Source organism: Amblyraja radiata, chromosome 13 (assembly GCF_010909765.2).
Source record: "Amblyraja radiata isolate CabotCenter1 chromosome 13, sAmbRad1.1.pri, whole genome shotgun sequence".
Classification (NCBI taxonomy): domain Eukaryota; kingdom Metazoa; phylum Chordata; class Chondrichthyes; order Rajiformes; family Rajidae; genus Amblyraja; species Amblyraja radiata.
This window is the reverse complement of record NC_045968.1, coordinates 11,540,280-11,552,306: the sequence shown is the minus strand read 5'-3', so window position 1 is coordinate 11,552,306 and position 12,027 is coordinate 11,540,280. Positions and strand designations below refer to the sequence as shown.

General features: G+C 45.7%; 1 protein-coding gene across 1 annotated transcript in view; it reads left to right on the top strand.

Annotated features, from left to right (window-relative positions):
- LOC116979609 (transient receptor potential cation channel subfamily V member 6-like) overlaps window positions 1-10,723 on the top strand; it is a 28,148-nt gene extending 17,425 nt beyond the window's left edge. The window contains exons 10-15 of the mRNA XM_033031206.1: window positions 115-191; window positions 1,983-2,148; window positions 3,698-3,764; window positions 5,955-6,223; window positions 10,120-10,229; window positions 10,323-10,723. Of these exons, the coding sequence (XP_032887097.1) occupies window positions 115-191; window positions 1,983-2,148; window positions 3,698-3,764; window positions 5,955-6,223; window positions 10,120-10,229; window positions 10,323-10,464 (831 nt within the window). The 3' untranslated portion in view covers window positions 10,465-10,723. The remainder of the gene's footprint in view (window positions 1-114; window positions 192-1,982; window positions 2,149-3,697; window positions 3,765-5,954; window positions 6,224-10,119; window positions 10,230-10,322) is intronic.
- Window positions 10,724-12,027: the final 1,304 nt, after the last annotated feature.

Below are 12,027 nucleotides of genomic sequence, written 5' to 3'. Positions count from 1 at the left end.
GTGAGTAGATATATTACCTCAGAACTCTATCAAAATAACCCAAAATAGGGACCGACCGATTCTCCTGTGGTTGCATTGAGCGTGTATATAATGAAACTATCACCTTTGTTTCAGCTGATGTATTTATCCAAGATAGGACTTAAAAATTACTTGGCGAACACATCCAATGGAGGTCCTTATCCATTATTATTGTAAGAACATCATCATTCTTTTGGTCTCTTTACTCTTGGTGTCGTTTTGTTGGAAAATATTAGAACGTAGAAGAATATTGCACAGGAACAGGTCCCCTCAGCCCAAAATGTCCGTGCTGGAATTCTTGCCAAGTTAAACTGATCTCAAAAGGAAACACATACCCTAGGTATGTGGACACAAGGAACTGCAGATGGTGGTTTTACAAAAATATAATAGTCACACAGTGTTGGAGTAACTCAGTGGGTCGGGCAGCATCTCTGGAGAAAAGGAATAGGCGACGTTTTGGGTCGAGACCCTTCGTCAGACTCTTGTGCATGGTCTCAGTGGGCTGTTTCTGTACACACTTTGTTTGATAGGCGATGTTTGGAGTCGAGACCCTTCTTAAACTGGACTCCTCTGCCCACATGCGGTCTATACCCCTCCATTCCCCGCACACTAACGTGCCCATCTAAATGCTTTCAGTTTTAAATGAATTATTTGTGGGCGGCACGGTGGCGCAGCGGTAGAGTTCCTGCCTTACAGCGCTTGCAGCACCGGAGACCCAGGTTCGATCCCGACTACGGGTGCTTGTCTGTACATAGTTTGTACCTTCTCCCTGTGACCGCATGGGATTTCTCAGAGATCTTCGGTTTCCTCCCACACCCCAAAGACGTACAGGTTTGTAGGTTAATTGGCTTGGTGTATGTGTAAATTGTCCCTAGTGTGTGTAGGATAGATTTAATGTGCGGGGGTCGCTAGTCGGCACGGACCGAAGGGCCTGTTTCCATGCCATATCTCTAACCTAAACTGAAATTAAAAATGCTCCATATTTTCACTGCTCAACCCTGCCAGACTAGGAAGAAGGCAGGAGAATGGGGTTAGGAGGGAGAGACAGATCAGCCATGATTGAATGGCGGATTGGACTTGATGGGCTGAATGGCCTAATTCTGCCCCTATCCCTTATGACCTTACGACCTTATGACTAGGTGAGAAAAGGCCAGAACAAATCAGGGCCGGCAACAGATGACCTCAGGAAGGGTGGAGCCCACAATGAATGAATGAATGAATGAATGAATGAATGAATGAGGTTATTGGCCAAGTATTCACATACAAGGAATTTGCCTTGGTGCTCCGCCCGCAAGTGTCAACGACATACAGTTACAGTTAGGAATGACACATAAAACATTAAACATTAATAATAAAACATTATCTATTAAACACGTGAATTAAATAAAATACCAGAGCAAACGGAGGCCACAGATATATGGTTGTACTAATGGCCCATTGTTGGTTGTGGGAGGTTGTGGGAGGTGCGAGAATTAGAGAGATACACGAATATGAAACTTATCCATGTTCTCCAGAGATGCTGCCTGACCAGTCGAGTTCCTCCAGGACTTTGCGTCACATTTGGATCTTATAGGAACATATAAAATTATAAAAGGACTGGACAAGCTAGATGCAGGAATAATGTTCCCAATGTTGGGCGAATAAAGGGGAGGCCATTTAAGACTGAGGTGAGAAAATACTTTTTCACCCAGAGAGTTGTGAATTTGTGGAATTCCCTGCCACAGAGGGCAGTGGAGGCCAAGTCACTGGATGGATTTAAGAGAGAGTTAGATAGAGCTCTATGGCCTAGTAGAATCAAGGGATATGGGGAGAAGGCAGGCACGGGTTATTGATTTGGGACGATCAGCATGGTCACAATGAATGGTGGCGCTGGCTCGAAGGGCCGAATGGCCTCCTCCTGCACCTATTTTTTATGTTTTTATTTAATTTTTAACAGACGTTTACTAATTGTCTTATTGTCCCAGGATCTGCTACTCACTCCTGATTATCGCGGCAGTTGTCATGAGACTCCTTTCTGAAGATGAGGAAGCTTTTCCGATGTCCTTTGCTCTGATCATTGGATGGTGCAACACAATCTATTTTGCCAGAGGCTTTAAAACACTTGGGAAATTTTCCATTTTGATTCAAAAGGTAAGGAAATGGTCTGGGATCATTAACTCTGACTAGAGTTCACTGATGAATCAACAGTACGATATAATGGAGCAGCGGTAGAGTTGCTGCCTTGCGGCGCCAGAGACTGTAGAATAACACTGTTTAAGAAAGAACTGCAGGTGCTGGAAAGATCGAAGGTGGATAAAAATGCTGGAGAAACTCAGTGGGTGAGGCAGCATCTATGGAGCGAAGGAATAGGTAACGTCCAAAAAATGTGGTTGTCGCGTTGTGATGCATGGGCAGCATGTGGGTAGCGCGTGATGGGCGCATGGAGAGGCGTGGACGAGTGTGGAGTTGCGGGTGCTATCGCGCGGCGCTCCTGGATTTCGTGCTGCACGAAATCCTGGCGCGCCACCTGCGTGACGTATCGCGTACGCATGCTGACGAATTGTGTACGTACGCTGACGTCCCGACGTCTCATGTGTATCGCGTGGTGACGCATGGTTATGTCACGTGCGTAACCATACATCGCCGCGCACCGCAGGGTATTCTAATGACATCACGCGCACCAGACGGCATGTGATTTGCGTGCGACTTCGTGCGTAACGACGTGTCGACCTATTTTTGACATGTAAACGAGGCGCAACTGATGGCCAAGTGTGCCAGGCCCTTTAGACACACACCACCAGAGGGTATAGTAAAAACTTGAACTGGATTTCGGATCGGGTGAACAACAGCAAAGCCAGACATGGATCAAATCAGCAATAGTGATTGATCTACAGAGACCCGGGTTCAATCCTGATCATGAGGAATCAGGTTTCCTCCCACATTCCAAATACACAGAGGTTTGTGGGTTAATTGACCGGTAAAAATAGTAAGTTATCCCCATGTGTAGGGTAGTGCTAATATATGGGATCGCTGATTCGGCGCACTCAGTGGGTCGAAGGGCCTGTTTACATATTCGTCCTTTACTATTAGGAAAGTACTATTTAGGCTATTTTTAGGTGCCTGCCGGCGACTGTCATAGTCGTAGCAGGTCGCTGAAAAAACGCCGACTGGACCCCCCCCCCCCTCGACATAAAATTTGAAATAGAATCACTACTTTAACAAAAAAAAACTGAAGTCGGCACCGGCGACAAACTTGGTCACCTGGCGACAACTACCACAGCACCTACGTCAGGAGAAGTCAAGCTACGCTCACTGGCGTCAAACCCACGGTCACCGACTGTCTCAGAAAAATGTTCAACATGTTGAAAATCCAGCGTCGACCAGAAAGACGCTACGACTCTTTGGGCGACAGAGGAGACGACTCACGACCATACAGGCGACACCCCGGCAACCGTGTGGCGACAGCCTAGTCGCCTGTAGTCGCCTAAAACATCGCCTAAGTGGGACAGGCCCTTAGGATCGCTGTTCGGTGCGGACTCTGTGGGCCGAATGCCTGTTTACATACTCATTCTTGACCATTAGTCTATTACTGTTGAATGTTGGGTCATCTTGAATATTGAGAGAAATATATCAAATTTCAGCTGTAAATTTGTATCATTATGCCTGAGCATCACATTTGTGGATGTTCATTTCCTCACAGATATTATTTGGAGATCTTATGCATTGGGGTTGTCTGGTGTTCATCTGCATCATTGGATTCACCTTCGGTACGTAATTCATCTAAATAACCAAATATCTCGTTTAAACTGATTGAAATGAAACAACGTATTGAAAGGCTGATCTACTGCTGGAGTAAAAGTAAAATTCTTCGCGAGAGATGTGAAATGATTCCCTCGTCAATCTACTTAGGAATTGCTTTGATAAACCATATTAATTGTATTGATTCATGGACATATTCCATGCACGATTATGGTAAATGCCACGCTAATGTTTGCAGTTCGTCAATTTTACAGCATGGTATTATTTATACTTTCAGTTTTAAGATTTAATGTGTTTTTCATGTTCAGACTACTTAAACTATTTTTTAGAATTAGAATTAGAATACGTTTATTGTCAATTACACAGCAACTGTACAACAAAATGTCAGTGCATCTCCTTCAGTGGTATACAATAGAAGGCCCAGGATAAAAAGATTTAAAAGAACAAAAACACAATCAACCATTAACTCTCATATTACCAGCACAATCAATGAATAAAATAAATAAATAGATAGTAGAAATATTGCACATTATATTGCACAATCCAGCAGACAAATTTTATATAGCACCATGAATTTAAAATTCCTTTACCCTTATACTGCTCCAAATATTAAAATATCATCATCATCATCATCATCATCATCATCATCATCATCGGTATTTTAGGTAATTTGACGGGTTGTACATCATGTTCTTATCTGCCTGTAAAATATTTGTTAATAAATTCTGCTGATCTCAGCAAGGTGATGTGATGTGTAACTTAAAAGTAATGACGTGTGGGAAGGGACTGCAGATGCTGGTTTACACCGGAGATAGATACAAAATGATGGAGTAACTCAGCGGGACAGGCAGCATCTCTGGAGAGAAGGGAAGGTTGATAACATTTTGCATCCACTAGTTGCCACTAGATGTTTTCACGAGTGGGAGAGTCAAGGGCGAGAGGTCACAGCCTCAGAATTAAAGGACGTTCCTTTAAGAAGAAGGTGAGGAGGAATTTCTGTAGTCAGTGGGTGGCGAATTTGTGGAATTCTTTGCCTGTGGAGGTCAAGTCAATGGATATTTTTGAGGCAGAGATAGATAGATTCTTGATTAGTATGGCTGTCCGGGGTTATGGGGAGAAGGCAGGTGAATGGGGTTAGATAGATCAGCCATGATAGAATGGCAGAGTAGACTTGATGGGCCGAATGGCTAAGTTCTGCTCCTATCACTTGTGACCTTATGACCATATGCATCCGATTTGTGCTCTGTAAACCTTGCTTTACAATAATAATTTAAACTCTTTATTAAAAGTTGAGTTAGAAGTTGAGTTGAGTTAATTATTGTCACGTGTCCTGAGGTACAGTGAAAAGCGTTTTCGTCGAGTGCTATCCAGCCGACAGAAGACGCCAATAAAGCTGTCCACAGTGTACAGATACACGATAAAGGTAAGTCCAGTAAAGTCCGGTGCAAGATAGCCCGTGGGTCTCCAGTGATGTCGATGGTAGTTCAGGGCTGCTCTCTAGTTGGTGTTTGGATGGTTCAGTTGCCTGAAAGTAAACAAAACCACTTTCATAGGCATGGTACTTTATTGTATATTGCCATAGAGGGAGTATAGAGAAGGTTCACCAGACTGATTCCTGGGATGTCAGGACTTTCATATGAAGAAAGACTGGATAGACTCGGTTTGTACTCGCTAGAATTTAGAAGATTGAGGGGGGAACCATTTTTCACACAGAGAGTGGTGAATCTCTGGAATTCTCTGCCACAGAAGGTAGTTGAGGCCTGTTCATTGGCTGTATTTAAGAGGGCGTTAGATGTGGCCCTTGTGGCTAAAGGGATCAGGGGGTATGGAGAGAGGGCAGGTACAGGATACTGAGTTGGATGATCAGCCATGGCGGTGCAGGCTCGAAGGGCCGAATGGCCTACTCCTGCACCTATTTTCTATGTTTCCATGTTTCTATGTATGGTATGAAATTCATTTTTGTATTCATCTCAGTAGAAGTATCACTGTACATACGCACTTAGATACGCATCCCAGATACAGTACAGTTTGGCGCCATTTTCAAGTTCCCGTTGGTGTAAGTGCAGGGATCTTGATCTGGCCATGAAGGTCTGTGTCCTCTGCTGCTCCTCTGCAGAACCTGCAAGCCCAGTATATTTTGATTAAAGTCTCTATATTTTCTCAAATTAAGTTGAGTTTTCTTTCTTTCTTTCTTACAGCTTTTTACATTCTGTTTCTCACTCTGGATTTGGCCGATTATCCTTATTTTAGAAACTTTTCAATGACGCTGCGTACTACATTTGAACTGATGATGGGATTATTGGATATCCCTCTTCCTTACGATAAGCCAACACCAAGCAATGTCTTCGTCATCTATATCCTGTACATGCTCTTTGTCTATCTTCTGCTGTTAAATTTGCTGATAGCCATGATGGATGACTCGTACTGGAGAATAATCTCAGAGGCCGAGCTACTGTGGAAAGTCCAGGTACAACTTTATCTTAAAACACTCTTCCTGGGATGCAGCAGATAAAACAAAGCCATCGACTTAATTAGTACGGGTGTCAGGGGTTATGGGGAGAAGGCAGGAGAATGGGGTAGGGAGGGAGAGATAGATCAGCCATGGTTGAATGGCGGAGTGGACTTGATGGGCCGAATGGACCAATTCTGCTCCTGTCATTCATGAACCCGACGTTAAGTAGAGACAATGAATGTTGGACGCTGGTTTGCAAGAAAAGTCCCAAAATGCTGGAGTAACTCAGCGGGTCAGGCAGCATCTCTGGGGAACATGGATAGGTGATGTTTCAGGTCGGGACCCTTCTTCAGACTGATTGTAGGGGGGAGGAACTGGAAGCAAGAAGAAGACCAGGACAAATCAGGGCCGGAATCAGATGACATTAGGCAGGGAGGTTCCCCGATAGGCCAATTGTTGGCCAGGGATGGTGTGATGCCAAGACGGATACATTGTTGTGAACTGTGGAACTGGCTAATGGACGTTCAATGGAGAAACGGGAGGTGGGGAACCTTTGTGTAAGTTATCTAAAATTAGAGAATTCAACGTTCATACCGCTGGGTTGTAAATGCTTAGAAACATAGAAAATAGCTGCAGGAGTAGGTCATTCGCCCTTCGAGCCAGCGCCACCATTCAATATGATCATGGCTGATAATCCACAATCAGTACCCCGTTCCTGCTTTCTCCCAATATATCCCTTGACTCCATTAGCCCTAAGAGCTATTTCCAACTCTCTCCTGAAAACATCCGGTGAATTTGGCCTCCACTGCCTGCTGTGCCGTAGAATTCCATAGATTCACAACTCTCTGGGTGAAAAGCATGGACAGGCCAAGTTTTGGGTCAGGACAAAATTAATTGACCAGGTAAGTACTCCATAGTGAGTTAGCACCACTTCACTGTTTGGAAGCATCTATCTTTGGCAGTTTTTTAAATTATTTGACACCAAGGTAATGCAAACCGTATTAGGCAGGCAGGCAGAGTTCTGGACCATTGACGTACGCTTAAATCCCACCACAGAACATGAAACTATACAGAAGATAGACACAAAAATGCAGGAGTAACTCAGAAGGGAAGCTTCTCTCAGAGATGCTGCCTGTCCCGCTGAGTTCCTCCAGCATTTTGTGTCTATCTTCGATTTAAACCACCATCTGCAGTTCCTTCCTACACATGGAACTATAGAGCACAGGTGCAGGCCCTTCAGCCCACCATGCCTATACCGACCATCATATCAACTGGCCCTGATGCACGACCTCATCTGCCTGCAAATGGTCCCGATCCCTCTATTCCCTGTCTGTTCAAGTGTCTTCCAAAAGGGCCTGTCCCACTTTCACAACCTTTTTTACTTGTGGACATTTTTCATCACGCTAGAGAAACGCACGACCTACTTGATGCCATGAGGACCTACGACCTCCTACGACCTCGTTATGCTGCGAGTATGAGTCAAGGGCAAACTCGGCAGAGGTCGTGAATTAGGTTGTGGAAGTGGGCAGGCCCTTAAATGCCCCGTATTCATTGCCACAGTATCTGCTTCACCCACCTCCCCTGCCGGTGTATTCCAGGCACCTTCCAACTTCTGCTTTAAAAAACAAAACAAAACTCCTCTAATTCTCTAAATTTGCAGCCTGTAAAATAAGAGATGGCACGGTGGCTCAGCGATAGAGTTGCTGCATTACAGCACCAGAGACCCTGGTTCGATCTTGACTACGGGTGCTGTCTGTACGGAGTTTGTACGTTCTGCCCGTGACCTGTGTGGGTTTTCTCAAGATCTACGGTTTCCTCCCTCACTCCAAGTCATGGAGAGATACAGGTTTGAAACAGGCCCTTCGGCCAAACAAGAAGAAAGGAAGAGGCAGAGACAGTGGGCTGTGGGAGAGCTGGGGAGGGGAAGGAGGGAGTAAGCAAGGACCACCTGAAATTGGAGAAGTCAATGTTCATACCGCTGGGGTGTAAACTACCCAAGCGAAATATGAGGTGCTGCTCCTCCAATTTACGGTGGGACTCATTCTGGAGGAGGCCCAGGACAGAAAGGTCGGATTCAGAATGGGAGGGGGAGTTGAAGTGCTGAGCCACCGGGAGATCAGGTTGGTTAGTGCAAACCGAGCGGAGGTGTTGGGCGAAGCGATCGCCAAGCCTGCGCTTGGTCTCACTGATGTAGAGCAGCTGACACCTAGAGCAGCGGATGCAATAGATGAGGTTGGAGGAGGTGCAGGTGAACCTCTGTCTCGCCTGGAACGGCTGCTTGGGTCCTTGGATGGAGTCAAGGGGGGAGGTAAAGCGACAAGTGTAGCATTTCCTGCGGTTGCAAGGGAAAGTACCAGGGGAGGGGGTGGTTCGGGTGGGAAGGGACGAATTGACCAGGGAGTTACGGAGGGAGCGGTCTCTGCGGAAAGCAGACGGGAGGAGATGGGAAGATGTGGCCAATGGTTGGATCCCGTTGGAGGTGGTGAAAATGTAAGGAGGATTATCTGTTGGAAATGTATTTGTCATATTTTGCTTGGATATCTTACAATCTAGTGGAATGAACCCCTCCCTCTTTGCCCCCTTCCTCCACCTTTGTCGTTTTTACCAGTACCCCAGTTGCTCCACATTGTTTCTCCACACCTTCTCTGGCCCATAATGACCACTTGTGTCTGGCCCTGATCATTCCTGGTCTTTTCTCCCCCCCCCACCTTCAGGTTGAAGAAGGGTCCCGACCCGTAACGTCACCTATCCTTTTTCTCCAGAGATGTTGCCTGACCCGCTGAGTTACTCCAGCACTCTGTGTCTTTCAATGTATTCTAATCTTATTCTCCATCCTCTTGTGTGGGTCATTCAAGAGAGAGTTAGATTTTGCTCTTGGGGCTAAAGGAATGAAGGGATATGGGGAGAAAGCAGGAACGGGGTACTGATTCTGGATGATCATTATGAATGGCGGTGCTGGCTCGAAGGGCCGACTGGCCTACTCCTGCACCTATTTTCTATGTTTCTATTATTAGAAGGCTTCTGAAAATCAAACATAACCCCTCCAGTAAGTTCCCCCTCATCTCTGCTACTGGATATAGCCTTGAGCAATCCTGATTGAGCAGGACATGCCCATGTTTCCCAGTCTCCTGAGGAAGTCGAGGCGTTGTTCTGCCTTCTTGGCAATAGCGATAGTGTGGATGGTCCATGATAGATCATTGGAAGTATTAATGCCAAGGAACTTGAGGCCCTCAACCATTTCCACTCTGGCACCATTGATGCTGATTTATTTTTTCGTGTCCATCTTCCATGTTACAAATGTTGACCTCGACGCAAGGACGCAAGCTTCCGGCGCCAATCAGTGGGAGCCATCACTTGTTGCAATAGATGATGTTGGTAGCAGAATTAGCTCGGGATACTTCCAGTTTCCAGCCCCGCGACGTGGACGCTTCTGCGATGGGGGCCATCGATGCTGATTGGGGCACATGGTTTTCCACATTGCTTCCAGAAGTCGACAACTAGCTCCTGAGAATTGATCGTAACACGGTGTCGCAGCGGTAGAGTTGCTGCCTCACAGCACCAGAGACCCGTGTTCGACCCTGACTGCGGGTGCTATCTGTACGGAGCTTGTACCCGTGATCTGCGTGTGTTTTCTCTGGGTGCATCGGTTTCCTCCCTCACTCCAAAGACGTGCTGGTTAGTGGGTTAATTGGCTTGGTATTGTTTTAGATTTTCCCTAGTGTGTCTGTGTGTGTGTGTGTCTGTGTGTGTCTGTGTGTGTGTGTGTGTGTGTGTGTCTGTGTGTGTGTGTGTGTGTGTGTGTGGGATAGCATTAGAATGCAGGGTGATCGCTGGCCGGCGCGGACTCGGTGGGCCGAAGGGCCTGCTTCCGCGCTGTATCTCTGAACTAAACTAAAACTATAACTAATCAGTTTGCAGCCATTATCCTGCTTCTGGAGCAGCGAGTGCCAGCATTTCTGAAGGTCCGCTCCGGAATTCCAGGATCATCGCTGGGCTTCGACGATGACAAGTGGTATATCGGGTATTCAGAAAATTACTTTTCAACGTTATTATCCAATTCATAATCCGTCTCAAGTGTGTATCTTGCATCTGAACCTTTTTTTATATAACGCAGGGTTGAGGAGATTCTCCCGGAGACTGAAGAAGAGACCAGCGCGCCAACCCAGAAATACTACAACATCAAATGGGATCGAGTCCGGAAAAACCTTGGCAAAATCATAAACTTGAAAGAATCTGCTGAATCTACCAGACTGTAGGAAACGCGGTCCATCGCATCTGTTGAGTTATGTCTTTTCTTTAAAATCGCTAAATCTGTGTTAGTTATTTTAAATGAATAGCGAGGTTAAAAAAAAATCAACAATTACAGTGTTGCGTCATTGGTGATATTTATTTAGACCAAGGGACTTGGACCTCTCAACCATTTCCACTTTGGCACCATTGCTGCCGATTCCTCGAACAATTTTATGTGGGGCGGAACTGCAGATGCTGGTTTCAACCGAAGATAGACACAAAACGCTGGAGTGACAGGCAGCATCTCCGGAGAAAAGGAATGGGTCGAGACCTTTCTTCAGGAATGGGTCGAGACCCTTCTTCAGACTCCGAGTCCAGAGTCTCGACCAGAAACCTCACCCATTCCTTCTCTCCAGAGATGCTGCCTGTCCCGCTGGGTGACTCCAGCATTTTATGTCTATCTTCGCCTTGCACAATCTTATTTGAACCATTTTAATGTTTGGTGGAGGCACAAGAGACGGCAAATGCAGGAATCTGGAGCGATAAACAAACTCTGGAGGAAGTCAGCGAGCCGTGCGGCATTTGTGATGACATGGGGGTGGCTGACAGTTCGGGTCGAGACCGTGCATCAGTCCCAATGCTGGGTCTCGATCCAAAATGCCAGCCTTCCATCTCCCTCCACAGAGGCTGCTGTCCACTGGGGTCCTTCTGCTTAAAATGTCGTGGACTAGGCTTGGTTTGCCGAGAATATCAATCTTTGCCCATCCCTTTGTGTTGGGCCTGGAGGTTTCTATATCTCTATACAATCAGGTCTATAGACTGAAAGTGGCAATTTACTGTTGTTTGCTCATAATTCATTTTATTTTATTAAAATATATTTGGACAGGTACATGGACTGGACGGGTTTAGAGGGATATGGGCCAAAGAGCAGCTGATGTTTCTTTGCATCAATCCAGATGTGAATCCGGGGGTGGCACATTTGCACAGCTGGTAGATGGTGTAGCTTGGTCGGCATGGACAAGTTGGGCTGAAGGGCCTGTTTCCGTGCTGTGTGACCCTATGAACATATCTGTCTATTTGTGGCAGTAACTTCCACAAAACACAAAGCAGCTGATGGCTATTAGGAAAATACACAATAGACTCTTCTCCACAATCGACCAAGTTCAACTCCTTGGTCTGCATAATTCATGTTCATATGTTCTAGGAGCAGAATTAGGCCATTCAGCCCTTCAAGTCAACTCCGCCATTCAATCATGGCTGATCTATTTCTTCCTTTCAACACAGTTCTCCTGCCTTCTCCCCATAATCCCTGACACCCGTACTAATCAAGAATTGCCACGGGCTCTGGTTAGTTTTACTAGTGTTTGATAAGCCACCAGTTATCTAAGTCTAACCCTGATATCCAACGAAGGTCTTAATTTTCTTTCTCTAATGAAAAGATTCCAAATCTTTCCTTCGTTGTTTTTGCAACCAACAATTAAAATGTTAGCTACCTGTAATTGTTCATTTGTAATGTTGGGTTCAATGTTTATTTAACTGAAACCTGATTTAAATTTGTTGGTCGACATGGCCTTGATGTGCTGAGTGCC